This window comes from Oryctolagus cuniculus, chromosome 3 (genome assembly GCF_964237555.1).
Source record: "Oryctolagus cuniculus chromosome 3, mOryCun1.1, whole genome shotgun sequence".
Lineage (NCBI taxonomy): Eukaryota > Metazoa > Chordata > Mammalia > Lagomorpha > Leporidae > Oryctolagus > Oryctolagus cuniculus.
Window position 1 is genome coordinate 251,636 of NC_091434.1, and position 12,757 is coordinate 264,392.

The 12,757-nt window shown below is 63.8% G+C and overlaps 1 protein-coding gene across 4 annotated transcripts; it reads right to left on the reverse strand.

Annotated features, from left to right (window-relative positions):
- Positions 1-412: 412 nt before the first annotated feature.
- Positions 413-11,803, reverse strand: BOK (BCL2 family apoptosis regulator BOK). Of its 4 annotated transcripts, none has more exons than XM_051829390.2 (5): positions 11,613-11,803; positions 10,586-10,837; positions 8,545-8,673; positions 4,430-4,593; positions 413-778 (listed from the first exon to the last, which is right to left on the reverse strand). In XM_051829390.2, the coding sequence occupies exons 1-5, from the start codon at positions 11,677-11,679 to the stop codon at positions 455-457; spliced, it is 936 nt and encodes a 311-aa protein (XP_051685350.1). In that variant the 5' UTR covers positions 11,680-11,803; the 3' UTR covers positions 413-454. The 4 variants fall into 4 exon arrangements, with proteins under 4 accessions (XP_051685350.1, XP_051685351.1, XP_051685352.1 ...); XM_051829391.2 differs by lacking the exon at positions 11,613-11,803 and adding an exon at positions 11,087-11,274; XM_051829392.2 differs by lacking the exon at positions 413-778 and adding an exon at positions 3,188-3,866 and having other exon boundaries at positions 11,613-11,785.
- Positions 11,804-12,757: the final 954 nt, after the last annotated feature.

The window sequence follows — 12,757 nt, forward strand, 5'->3', positions numbered from 1 at the left end:
TTTTATTTAAGATTTATTTATTTGAAAGCGTTACAGAGAGAATCTTCCATCCACTGGTTCACTCCCCAAATGGCCACCCACAGTGGCTGGAGCTGGGCTGATCTGAAGCCAGGAGTCAGGTGCAGGGGCCCAAGCACTTGGGCCATCTTCCACTGCTTTCCCAGGCCACAGCAGAGAGCTGGACCAGAAGAGGAGGAGCCGGGACTAGAAGTGGCACCCATATGGCATGCCGGCACGACTAGAAGTGGCACCCATATGGCATGCCGGCACTGCAGATGGAGGCTTAACCTACTACACCACAGCACCAGCCCCTGCCATCTTTTTATGCTTTCCCCATTGAAGATACAAAGTGGAAAGATATGTTATTTGAAATAATTTCTCTGTGTGCTTTGTTACCAATTTGGCACACAAATTCTTCTTTTAAAAATTTCACTTGTTTTTATTTACTTAAGAGTTAGACACAGACAGATGGCTCCCAACCCTGACTCACTCCCCAGACACCCACGACAGCTGAGCTGGGCTGGCCGAAGCCAGGAGCAGGAGCAGGAGCTCTGTCCCTGCCGCCTCCCGTGCTCTGCCTCAGCAGGACTCCAACCCGGCTGTCGGCTGCGGTGCGCGGCGTCGGCCGCCAGCTCAGCGCCTGCTCCCACGTGATGTGTGTTTCCTGGTTTCCGTCTGCTGGGCTGGTGTAGCTGGAGCCAGTGAGACTTCCACCGCACTCTCGAGCTCTGAGGGCCGCGTGGTTGCTGCTGTCACTGGGATCAGGGAGCCGTGCAGCCTTTGGAAGAAGCCTGGCGTGAGACTTGGTGGGTGGAAGCGCCTGTGTTCTGCCTCACGGTTGTCCACAGGCACCGCACCCCCGGCCTGGCACGCGGTTGGGCACATGGCAAGTTTCCCGAGCAACATGCGTGTGGCTGTTTGCTCTGGTGCCAGCCTGGGCGCAGAGCAGAGAGTGGGCGAGGCCTGGATTCTGAACTTGGTCATGGGGAACTCCGCGAGCATCGTCTGTCTGGGTTTTGTGGCCTTGTGCCTGGAACTTATGGTCAGGCAGTGAGTGGCCACACAGGGCTTGTGGCCATGCTGGCCAGAGGGGCCTCCACCATGAGCATCTGCACTGGAGGGAGTGGAACAAAGTGGGGTCTCGGGTCTGTGGCAGGCTCTGAGCCTGGGCGCTCTGTTACTCCACAGCCTTGTCAGGTCAGGTTCGGAAGCCAGGAGCCAGGAGCTTCTTCCAAGTCTCCCATAAGCCGGCAGGGACCCAAGCACCTGGGCCATCTTCCACTGCTTTCCCAAGTCATAGCAGAGAGCTGGATCGGAAGAGGAGCAGCTGGGACTCGAACCTGTGCACATGTGGGATGCTGGCGCCACAGGTGGTGGTCTTACCTGCTATGCTACAGTACCGGCCCCCTGGTCTGTTTCCAATAGAAAATGCATACCAAGTCCTCGGCACATGTGAAATAAGACACAGGAGGCACCAGGTCAAGGGAGATGCGGAAACCCCAGCCCAGGCTGAAAGTGGGAAGTGGAGTCCGCTCATCACTTCTCTCTCTCTCTCTAGCTTTTCCTCTCAAATAATTTTTTTTTAAAAGGACAGAGACTAACTGGACACACATGCAGGCTGCTGGTCCCTGTTTCCCTAAATCCTGCTGTTGCTCCCGGTGACATCACATTCCATGCTGGGAATATCCCAGAACATCTGGGCCCAAAGTGCAGGGCTGAGGACAGGACGCTGTCCCCTTCTGTCCACCTGTTGTCCCCAGGCAGGTGGAGCTGAGGCCACCTCGCTGGCATGTGCCCTGAGCTTCTGGGATCCCCTCTCCGTGTTTCCTGGGGTTGGGGGACACGGCAGGAGCAGGTGCTCAGGGAAGGGGTCCTGGGCCAGAGGCCTTGGATTTGGAGGTCTTGCTCCGCCTGGAGACCAGCAGGAGGGAGAGGCTGAGGGACGCAGCCGTGGGCCTGCCTGGGAGCCCTGTGCAGGGCACAGAGGCTGAAGCTGATGGGGGCGGGGGGACCCTGAGAGCCGAGGTGCTGTGAGATCTGGCACTTGAGCTGTGCGTGTGCGTGTGCACACGTGAGCACTGTTGCGGCCCATGTGAGATTTCAGGAACACCCATTCTGCCAGGAAGACCCGGACATGGCTCTGGGGAGCTTGGTGGCCCCATCTAGGAGGGACAGGTGTCCAAAGCAGAAGTGACGGATATGGCTGTGGGACTGCTCCTGAGCCACCTCCCTGTGGCTCCTCAGCCAAAACTCTGCCCTGGGAGGGGTGGAGACGGTCTGGGAACCCCTTGCTGAGGTCGAAAGAGGCCCTGGGGTGTGGCATCGGGGCTGGGTCATGCGGTATCTGGAAGGAGGCCAAATCCATGCTGTGTCCGTCTTTGAGCCCCAAATCCCTGCTCTGCACTGAGCCAGGGACCGTGGAAGACCCCATAGCCACGTTGCAGCCGCAGCAAACCTGCCAGGTCCACTCCCTGTCCCTCCCACTGCTGTCCCACACCCTCAGGATGCCTCCCACACGCGTCCTGGTTTCTGCCCTGGAAGCTGGATAAGCAGGCGGTTCGGGGGCGGCCGCGTCCCTGACCTCAGCTGGCCGGGCCCGGATCAGGCTGTGGCCGCATCCCTGACCTCGGTTGGCTGGGCCCGGATCAGGCTGTGGGCGCAGCAGCAGAGAACCAGCTCCGACTTGCAGGGGTTGGGGTGTGCATTGCTGTTTCCTCAGACAAAGCAGGCTTAATCCCCTCAGACCCAGACCACTGTGGATGGGGCGCCTCTCCTGGGCCCCTTCCACACGCCCAGCCCAGTGGCCAGTGCCCCGTGTGTCCCCAGCACCTCAAAGGTCTTGGCCCTGCAGCCCCGGAGACAAAGATCTCCCCCAGGACTGAGGTCAAAACTTTATGCTCCTTAGGGGCCCTCAGAGCTGGGACTTGGACCCTCAACCCACCCTGGCCCTCCCGCCCAGGCACGCCCACTGTCCTTGGTTGGACTAAAGTGTCATGAGGCCGCCAGAGGCTTCCTCCCCAGCAAGGCCTGCCGGCTCCAGACGTGTGAACACCTGCAGATCCCGTGAGCCTGGAGGCCCAGCTCCTGTCCCTCCCCCCTCCCAGCCCCCACACCATTCTCAAGGGATTCCACCACCCCCCCCCCAGGATGCCACGGGCAGAGCCTTGAGCACTGGAAGACTGCCATCAACAGTGAAAACCATGGTTTGGACTTTATTGCCCACGGGCCGTCGGAAGCCACAGGGAGGCAGGGCAGGGCTGGGCCTGCATTCAGCCCGTGTCCCCAGCACCACTCCACATGGGCTGGGGGCCGCAGGGACAGCTCCTGTGGGCCTGCCCGGGGCAGCCTGCACAGCCGAGCCTTCCTGGTGTCAGAGTCCATGGGCGGGGCGGGGCGGGGCGGGGCGGGGCACAGAGGGGAGATGGGGACCAATCTGCACTGTGGTCAGGCGTGCTGCATGGGCCCCACAGCCTCGGTCCTCCTTCCAGAGACGAGTCTCACACCATCTGCTGGGCCTGCTGCCTAGAGGGACCGAGGCCAGCTCGTGTCCTGAGGGGGCCCCTCTGGGGCTTCTCGCTGGAGAAGTGAAGGGAAGGGCTCAGGCGGCAGGCAGGCCAGCTCCAGGCCATGCTCCTGGAGGGCCTGGTCTGCGGGGGAGCAGTCGGGTGGGGAGGGGGAGATGCTGTCCGGGTGCTGCAGGGCTTCTGGGCTGGGCAGCAGCCGCTGTCCAGCTGGGCGCCTCATCTCTCCGGCAACAGCACAAAGACAGCCGCCTTGAGGAAGCGGCCGAGGCTGCAGAGCGCAGCCAGGAGCCAGTGGGAGCGGAGGCCAGGGTCCGTGCTGACCACACACTTGAGCACGTCGGTCTGGGAGGGGAGAGGGACAGTGAGCTAAGCAGAGACCACAGCCAGGAGAGAAGCACGAGGCGAGGCGGAGAGCTGGGCTCCCGGGAAGGGGCAAAGCCAGACTCTCGTGGAACAAGAGCGTGCTGGTTTCCCTGGACATCTGAAGTCTTCTGGAAGAAGGAATGGGTGTCTACCCCTTGGCCTCCCATCTTCCTATTCCTGCTAAGAAATGACGTCGTCCCTTGGCCTGGTCTGCCCGCAGCATGGGACCAGAGTTCCCCATTCACCTCCCTACAGGGGCTGGGCAGAGGACAGCAGCCTTGGAGTCCATGCTGAGGGCCGCCACAGACCCCACCTACGCGGCCTGCAGCCTCGCCGGATCCTGCATCAAAGGACCCCAGCAGAGGAGCCCCCGCTGCCGCCCAGCTACTCCCATAGACAGCTGTGCTCGCCAGTTCACAGTGCCTGCGGCTGGGGGCAGGGAAGCAGGGGGTGGTCTGCCCTGTTCTGAGAGGCGGGGCTGGGCTCCCCCCGCATCAGACAGGAGAGGTTGGGACAGGCAGGGCTTGGGGGTGGGGGCTCACCCATCCGCCGCGCCGCCGCAGCCAGGTGGCCAGGGTCTTCCGCACAAACTCCCCCAGGCAGTCAACCAGGGCGTGGACCATGGCGGGCTGGGCCTGCCGCACGCAGTCCACGGCCAGCCCTGCGGCCACAGCATACAGGGACACCACCTTGCCCCACGTGATGCCTGCAGAGGGGGAGCCGCAGGTCAGCAGAACCCCCCATGGAGGGCTCAGCCTCTGGGGGTCCCACTCCACAGCACGTGCGGCCAGCGGACACTGGTGCCAGGCTGGTCACCCCTTGGGGAAGTTCCCAGGGGATTTCTTAGCCCAGGGTGAGCCCGCCAGGAAGCAGTGGCCAGCAGGAGCCACTGAAACTGAGCAGGTTGTAGCCCCCTGCGCCTGCTTGTCCACTGTCCTGGACACCCTGCAGGCAGCAGTGCAGGGCCCGCTGTCCACGAGCCAGGAGGAAAGCAGAGGCCACAGGAGGAAGAGAGGTAGGAGGCCCTCGAAGGAAAAGACAGGCGAGTGGCAGCCTGGGGAAGAGCGCCTGCAGGTTCCCCAGGGTGAAGCCTAGAGGAAGAAGAGTGCCGATTCGCCAGGAAACGCAGACGTGAGACACACGGGGAAGTGCTCGCCTCGCTCAAGGTCAGAGTGGTGGACTGGGCATGGGCTGTGATCCACCCACCACAGCCCCTCGGAGGCCATGTGTGCGTTCAGGCGACTGCGGTCCGGTCAGCCGTGACGGGCAGGATCCGACAGGGCAGACCCTCTGTGCTCCCCGGGGGCCAGCTCACCCCAGTCCATGCACAGGGAGCAGAAGGAATGAAGCCGGCCGGCTGCTACCGCTCCCCAGGCGAGCGTGAAAGAAGCCAGACACAGAAGGCCACCCACGCTGCCGGCTGCGCGTCCAGAAAAGGCAGAGTACGCAGCGCGGTTGCCAGAGGCTGGGCTGGGGGAGGGCGGCTGCTCAGGAGACAGGGCGTTCGTCACTGGGCTGTGCACTTCGTTTATGTTTATTTGGAAGGCAGAGAGGAGGCACAGAGAGAAAGAGAGAGATTTCCCATCTGCTGGTTCACCCCCCAGATGCCCACAACAGCCAGGGCTGGACCAGGCCAAAGCCAGGAGCTGGGACCCCTATCCTGGTCTCCCACGTGGGTGGCCAGGACCCAGGCACCTGAGCCATCACCACTGCCTCCCAGACTCGCAGGAAACGGGTGGGACTCAAGCCCGGGCACTGGTACAGGAGGAGACGTCCTAAGCCGGGTCTTAGCCGGGCCTGGACTTTGGGAGGAGCCCTGGAGCCAGCCCCTGCGACTCCCTTGCTGAAAATTCCCATCTCAGCACACACACCAGTCTGCTGGTGTAGACGGATGCAGACGCACATCCAGACGTCACATGGTACCCTAAAAATCTGCAATTTTTATGTGTCAATCATAAAGTTTTAAATCCACGTGTGAAGTCCCAGCCGAGTTGGCCCCTGACAGCCTCCCAGGCCTCGTCCTGCCACCCCCCACACCCCACCTGCAGGGGCTCCCACCGGGAGGGTCTGTCCCAGGTCCTCCTGAAGCCACCAGACCAGCAAGCTGACTCCACGACCCCCAGGGGAGCAGCTGGTCCCCTCCTGCCTGGGCCTTGTGGACACTTGTTCTGAGGGTCATGTGACGACCATGTGTCGGTGTCTGGAGCCTGGCAAGGCTGCAGGGGGCTGCAGCAGGGAGCCCTCGGCACCTCCTGTTTTCTTTGAGCTCCTCTGCGGTTCCTTTGCCGGCTGTTTTCCTCGAACTTTCTGAAGCACCTCACACACACGTCCTCACACAAGCTCCCAGCAGGTGCAGGCCCTGCCCCGTGTCTGTCTAAGTCTCTGCCCTTTGAGGCTCTTCCTGCTACCTTTCCTACTCGGTGCACTTTTCTCCTTTTTCACTTTGAAAGGTAAAGAGCCAGACGGAGAGAGACCTTCCACCTGCTGACTCACTCCCCAAATGCCTGCAACCACCACGCACGGGCTGGGCCAAAGCCAGGAGCAAGGAACTCAGCCTGAGCCTCCCACATGGGTGGCAGCCATTACTGCCACTCCTAAGGTGCGCATCAGGGCTGGACCCAAGTGGAGTGGCCGGGACCTGAGCCAGGATAAGGGCCCAGGCAGAACCACTGAGCCAACACCTGCTCCCTGGGGTCTCTTTTTTATTTAGGTAACAGTCTGTTACCGTAAAGTTAATTTGTGAAAAGCATGTTTTACTATTCAGGATGCGTCGCTCCAGCGAGATCGCACTGTGCGTCCTCAAGCTTCGTCCACACTGCACCCTCCCTGCTCCTGCCGCGTGATGTTCCCGGGCAGGGCTGTGCCGCGGCTGGCGGCTGGCGTCTCCGCCTGCTGCCTGACACACACGTGGGCTGCCTCCACCTTCTGGCTGCTCTGGGTAGCGCGGCCATGAACGCTGGCGTGCGAGTCGGTGTGCGCAAATGGCTCTACCTCTTGGCAGTGACCGTGAGGCCTGACTCCTGCTGCCAGTGGCTGTGTCCAGCGGTTTTGCTGTGCACCTCCCCCTGCCGCCGGCCTCACGTCTTCCCGTGTGCTTGCTGGTAACCGGCCATTCCGCCTTGTGTCCAGCGGGGCCTGGCTTGTTCATATTTATGTGTGAGAGTTCTTTACATATTTCTCCTCTTCTCCTGTGACAACAGGCCTGGCTCGTGGGACAGGCATGTGGCACAGCCCGTTAGTGCCAGTCCCAGTCCCAGCTCCTCTGCTTCTGATCCGGCTCCTGGCAGGCAGCAGCTGATGGCCCAATGCTTGGGCCCCTGCCACCCACATGGGAGTCTCGAGGGGGAGCCAGGCCCAGGCCTGGTTGTTGTAGGCATTTGGGGAGTGAAGTGGTGGGTGCAAAATCTTTCTCTCCCAACCCCCAGCTGTCACTCTGCCCTTCAAGTAGATGAAAATAAATACACATCTAAATAAAATTTTCCTCTTATAAGAAGGAAAAAAATGAAAACTGCCAACTTTTAATCAAGGTAAGAAAAATGAGTTTTCCACTCACAAGAGCTCCAAAGCCCAAGCAGCGCCAGCTGTCTCTGCCCCGGGGCTGGGTCTCCGTGAGGCCACGCCAGAGCCCGGCTGTATCACAGCGGCCCAGCCAGGGGAGGTCCAGGCTGGTGGCTTTCGTGCGGCCACACTCACACCCCAGGGCCTTGCCAGGAGGAAAAGTCCTGCCTGAGGGGCATTGTGTGCCCCGCCGGCTGCCACGGGGCAGGAGGGCAGGTGTGGGACCTCAGGGCACTGCTCTGGGGTGAAGTGTTGGGGGCAGCCTGAGAGCCAAGTGGCGGGCCTGGGACCCCGCTCTCCCGGGCAGCTCTGCCTTGCTCCCTCTCAGTGGCTCTGAGGCTCAGAGAAGTTAAGGCAGCCATCAAAGGCCACACAGCCTGTGAGGGGGCCCCTGCTCCCCATCGGCTGGGCCACCCGAGTGGCATCAGGGCCTGGGTAGAGGCTGCCTCAGATGTATGTGGGGGCCTCCATGAGACAAGCCTGCCTGCTGGGTGGAGAGGGGGCTGCTACAGGCTAGGCCCCGTCTTCCAACAAAAGCCACTAGATTTAAACTGAACTTTCAAAGCTGAAGCCTGATGCCCGGGTCCTGCTCAGCTGCGGGCCCACCCCTCTCTACCACCTGCCCCCTACCCGGCAACCCCTCAGAGCCTCTGCTGTTGGAAGCACCCACCTCAGACCTCACTGCCCTGCTCTTCACACCCCAAGAGCCACAGGTAACGGGGTGCTGCTACCTCTCCAAGGTGCCCCAGAGAGCCACCCTGCCTGGGACTCATCTTTGACCAGCAGAATCAGCAGACTGACCTGTGACCTCTGCGGGTACATGTGGAGAGCCTACAGTGCCCAGCCTGGCTGCTGGGGACCCAGCACTGCACAGTGAGAAGCCACAGCACCCTCAGCAGGACCACAGCACCCCCAGAACGAGGCCCAGGGCTCCAGGAGCCGCAGCCGCTCCAGCACCATGGGCCAGTCTGTGACACCAAGAGGCAGCGCCAGCGGCAAGAAGGCACATGTGAGGCCCAAGGACCAGTCTTGGGAGCCTGCCATGATCCAAGACCCCAGCCCCTCCCCGAGCCACTCAGGGTGGTGGTGCCAGGCCTACCTGCAGAGAAGATGTGGCCAGCCACGGCCAGGAACGCGTCGGTCACCACGGGCTCGGACTGCAGGGAGATGTGGAGCTGGCGGGCCACGTTGCGGTAGACACTGGGCCGAATCAGCTCCAACTCGTCCCCTGCGTGCCACACGGATGCGTCAGCCCCCGCGGCCCAGCCTGAATGCACCTGAACTCGGGCCCGGCCTCCCACTTCACCTGCCCTGATCCCCGTCCTCACCTAACCCTCTCCCACCTCAGCCCCTTGAGACAGAGAACAGGGAGGTGTGCAGGCGCCACCCCGCTTCTGACAAGCCGGCCCCCCAGGGCCTAGCTGGCCGGGCCGGTGGGGCAGGAATCCTGTGGAGGAGGGTGGGCCGTGCCTGCCCGGTGACTCACGGCAGGCAGCAGGAGGGACCAGGCAAGAGGCCAGAACTCAGAACCCGTCCTGGGGAGGGGCTGGGGAAGACAACACAGGTGGGCACCCCCTCCCGGCTGCCTCAGAGGGGCTCAGGCCCTAGTGGCATTTGGGGGTGGCTCCAAGAGGCCCTGAGCCACCAGTACCCACACTCCGACCCGGGCTCCCGGTGCCAAGGGGTGTGTTTGGATGTGCTCTGACCCCAACGGAGGAAGCGCCCCCCCCACAGGCCAGGGAAGATGGGCCTCGGCCTGAGTGCCCCCAGCCTGGCCACTTTGCAGCCAAAGCCAACAAGGAAATGCTGCTGACCAGACCGCCCCGGGCTGCGAAGGGGCCAGTGTCACCCTGGAGCCAGCTGTGCTCCATCGAGTCCAGTAAGACCGGGGACCAAAACAGAGCCGCGAGGCCAGCGGGGTGGGACATGGCACGGAAAATCCCAGACCTCAGGAGCCGCTTGGGACCGGTCCCCAGAGACCAACTGTCAGCTGCTTCTGTTCTGCGGGGGGTGGGGGGTGGATCCCGAAGGGAGACAGCGCAGGACCACGAGGGGACTCAGGCCTCCCCCAGAGCAGCTGTGACAGCAGAAGGCGGTGAACCAGGCTTGAGGGAGGTCCAAGCTGTCTCCCTCCAGGGCCGCCTGACTCAGCCCTGCCCCCAGCCCAGGGCAAAGCCTCAGGCTCTCAGAGTGGGTCCAGAGTGGCTGTGAGGGCACAAAGGCTGTGGGCCAGGGCTGAGGCAGGACTTCCTGCCGGTCAGCCAGGCGTCTGGGGGCTCTGACAGACCCAGAACACCCACCCCCACCCAAGTGGTTCTCACAGCCCAGCTAGGAGAGACAGCAGCAGGCAGTGGATCTTAGGGGCCCTGTCAATCAGATCAGACTGTGGACATCTGGCCACCCCCTCAGAACAGCTCTGTCTGTCCTCCTTCCGCTCTGGTGTGTCACCAGAGAGCTGGACACTGACGGGCACCCACAGCATCCGTCCACGCCACCCCGACACTCACTCTCGAGCAGGCTGGGTCTACGCAGCAGAGCATCAGACCCCAGGGGCTGCCCCAGAGTCCACCCCAACCACAGGCCAGCCTCGCGACACTTGCCTGAGAGCCCCCCACTCAGGGAGTCTGCTTTGCTGCCCCCCTCCTCCTGGGCACTGCCCTGGGCCTCCTGGGCTGTGGGGAAGAGGGGCTGCCAGGGTCAGGCTTTGGCCAGCTCCTCCCTGGCTGTGTGCAGCCCCAGAAACAAGCCCCCCCCCCCCCCCCCGTCTCCCCAGGCACAGGGCAGCCACGGGGGAGGGGGGACGAGGGTGGAATGACCGCAGGGCCCTTGGAGGCTTCCAAAGCAGTGGATTTCAGCTGGTGACTCCGGCCCTGTCTTCCAAAACAAACACGGGACACGTGGTCCCACAAAGGCGTTCTGGGCCCAGCTGAGGACAAGGGTCACTCAGGAGTCCAACCTCTGAAACATTCTCTCTGGAGCTGTCTGTCTGAGAGTCTGGGATCCGGACGGAGCAGGCAAGGGGAGGGGGTGGGAGGCAGCGGCGCGTGCCGCCACCCGGGCCGACCGCAACCTCCCGGGCGGCCCCGTCCCTCCGCCGGGGGAGACCCAGGGCAGGCGCCTGGGGACCCGCCCGCACTCACCCAGGCGCAGCAGCACGGCGCACACCTCGGCCAGGCGGCCGCCGGGGGCCGGTGCGGCGCGCTCGGGCGCGCTCCAGGCGAGGCCGGCGCGCAGGAGCCGCGCGTGCACGAACTCCCGGCCCAGCGCCTTGGCCTGGGCCACCAGCTCCTTGTCGGTGGGCGACCGGTCAAAGGCGTCCATGATCTCCGCGGCGAGGACGGAGGAGCGCCGCAGCACCTCCATGGCGGGCACGCGGGCGGGGGACGCCGCACCTGCGGGCAGACAGCGCTCAGCCGGGAGCTCCGGGGTCTTACGGATCCGGATCCAACTACAAAGACCTCCGCGGCGGCCGGGGAGCGGTGGGAGGTGCCGCCGAGACAGGCGACGCGCGCCCCCGGCCGCTGCGCCCGGCCCCGAACCCGCGGCAGCCGGCACCCGGCCGGGCCCCGCACGCCCGGGACCGCGCAGTCCAGGCTGTCGGGCCCCGCCACGCCGCACGCGGACCCCCGCGCGGCGCTCACCTCTGCGGCCGCATGGCGCGGGCGCGGGTCTGGCTCAGGCTCTGCGCGCCGCCGCCGCCGCCGCCCTCGACGCGGGCATCCAAGCCGCGAGAGCGCGCTCCGCCTGCGCCGGGCCCGGGGGCGCCGAGCCCGCGCAGCCGCCTGCGCGCGGGGGTCCCGGCCGGTGGCGTCGGGGCGCGGGTGCGACTGCCCGCCCGCCCGCGGGAGGCGAGGCTTGGGGCTTCGCCTTGTAAGGAGAAGGCGGCCCCGGGGGCGGAGCCTCCCCGCCGCCCGCCGGCCCGCGGAGCAGCGGGGGCGCGGCCGCGGCTCCCGGCTCCCGGCTCCCGCCCCGCCGCCCGCGGCTCCCGGCTCCCGGCTCCCGGCTCCCGCCCCGCCGCCCGCGGCTCCCAGCTCCCGGCTCCCGCCGCCCGCCGCCCGCCGCCCGCCGCCCGCGGCTCCCGGCTCCCGGCTCCCGCCCCGCCGCCCGCGGCTCCCGGCTCCCGGCTCCCGGCTCCCGGCTCCCGCCCCGCCCCGCCCCGTCGCGGACCTGGGCCGCCCGCTCCTCGTTTTCTGTGTTTTTCTTGTTGATTTGTAGGGCTTTCCGTATTCTGCATCGACGTTCTCGGCCTCGTTTGGCGACGCCGCCCACATCTTCCGCCTCGCTGAGGTGGCCAAGCGCGGCTTATCCGCCTTTTCCGTCAGGGTTAGGGCGTTTTCCGTCAGAACGTGATTCTTCGGGTTCGCATTGGAATCCGCGACGGGGCACAAGCGCACCGGCGCGGGAGGCGCTCTCCTCGCGGGCGCCCTCGTGGGCGAGCCCAGCGTGGGGCGGTGTCGCCGGACGGCCCGCGCCCGCGCTCTTTGTTCCCGTGCGGACAAGGGAGTCGCCGGCCGACCTCACTCGGGTAGCCACGGAGGACACACCTGAGCACGCGCAGCCCTGGACAGCCTCCGTCAACTCGCAAGAACGGGGTCTCGCCGCGTGTCCTCTCGGAAGGCGTCTCCAGGGGGCGGGAAGTGCGCCGGGCGCCAGGCGTTGCGCGCAGGAAACTTCCTAGTGTTGGAAAACCTTGCATGGTGATGCTCCAGACTGCAACTCGAGAAGCTAGAAAAAGGACGATAACAGTGAAACCCAAAGATGAAAGAAAAAATGAAAATAGCAGAAATTTTAAAAAAAGCAAAAAAAATCACTAAAGTCGAAAGTTGATTTTCAAGAGATGCATAGAACAGGTAAACCCTGTGATGATTAAGAGAAAATGCACACCCCAGGCGGGAGTGAAAAAGAGGGTGCTCAAAGGGAGAACCCGGGACAGCACATTCGAGATTTTAGGTGAAGCACAAGTTGCCAAAACCTACATTCGAGGAACAGGAACTCCAGATGGTTCTATGCCCATTAAGCAAGTGTCATCCGGAGTTTGACTCCGCCCACAAGGCGAATCCCGGCTTTATATGGTTTCATTGAGGAAGTCTTCTAAGCAGAGTATCTTTTGGAGAATTACCACAAATCTCACACAAACCCGTCCAGAGAGTAGGAAGCAGGAGGCTGTTTCCCACCACATTTTCGGAGGCCAGGGTGACATGGATACTGCGCAGACCAGAGGAGCAAGGCCGGAGTCCGCTGGCTGCTGGGAGGCTGGAGTCCGCAAGTGCTCAAGGAAGCTGTGGGCCTGCGCTTCCATCAGCGCCAGACAC

Coding starts and splice junctions, on each gene's coding strand:
- BOK (XM_051829390.2), bottom strand. CDS start 11,679: ATGCAGAATACGGAAAGCCCTACAAATCAACAAGAAAAACACAGAAAA. Junction 8,674..10,585: donor CGCCGTGCTGCTGCGCCTGG/GTGAGTGCGGGC, acceptor TGTGGCACGCAG/GGGACGAGTTGGAGCTGATT. Junction 779..4,429: donor TGCGGCGGCGCGGCGGATGG/GTGAGCCCCCAC, acceptor CTTCTTCCAAAG/GCTGCACGGCTCCCTGATCC.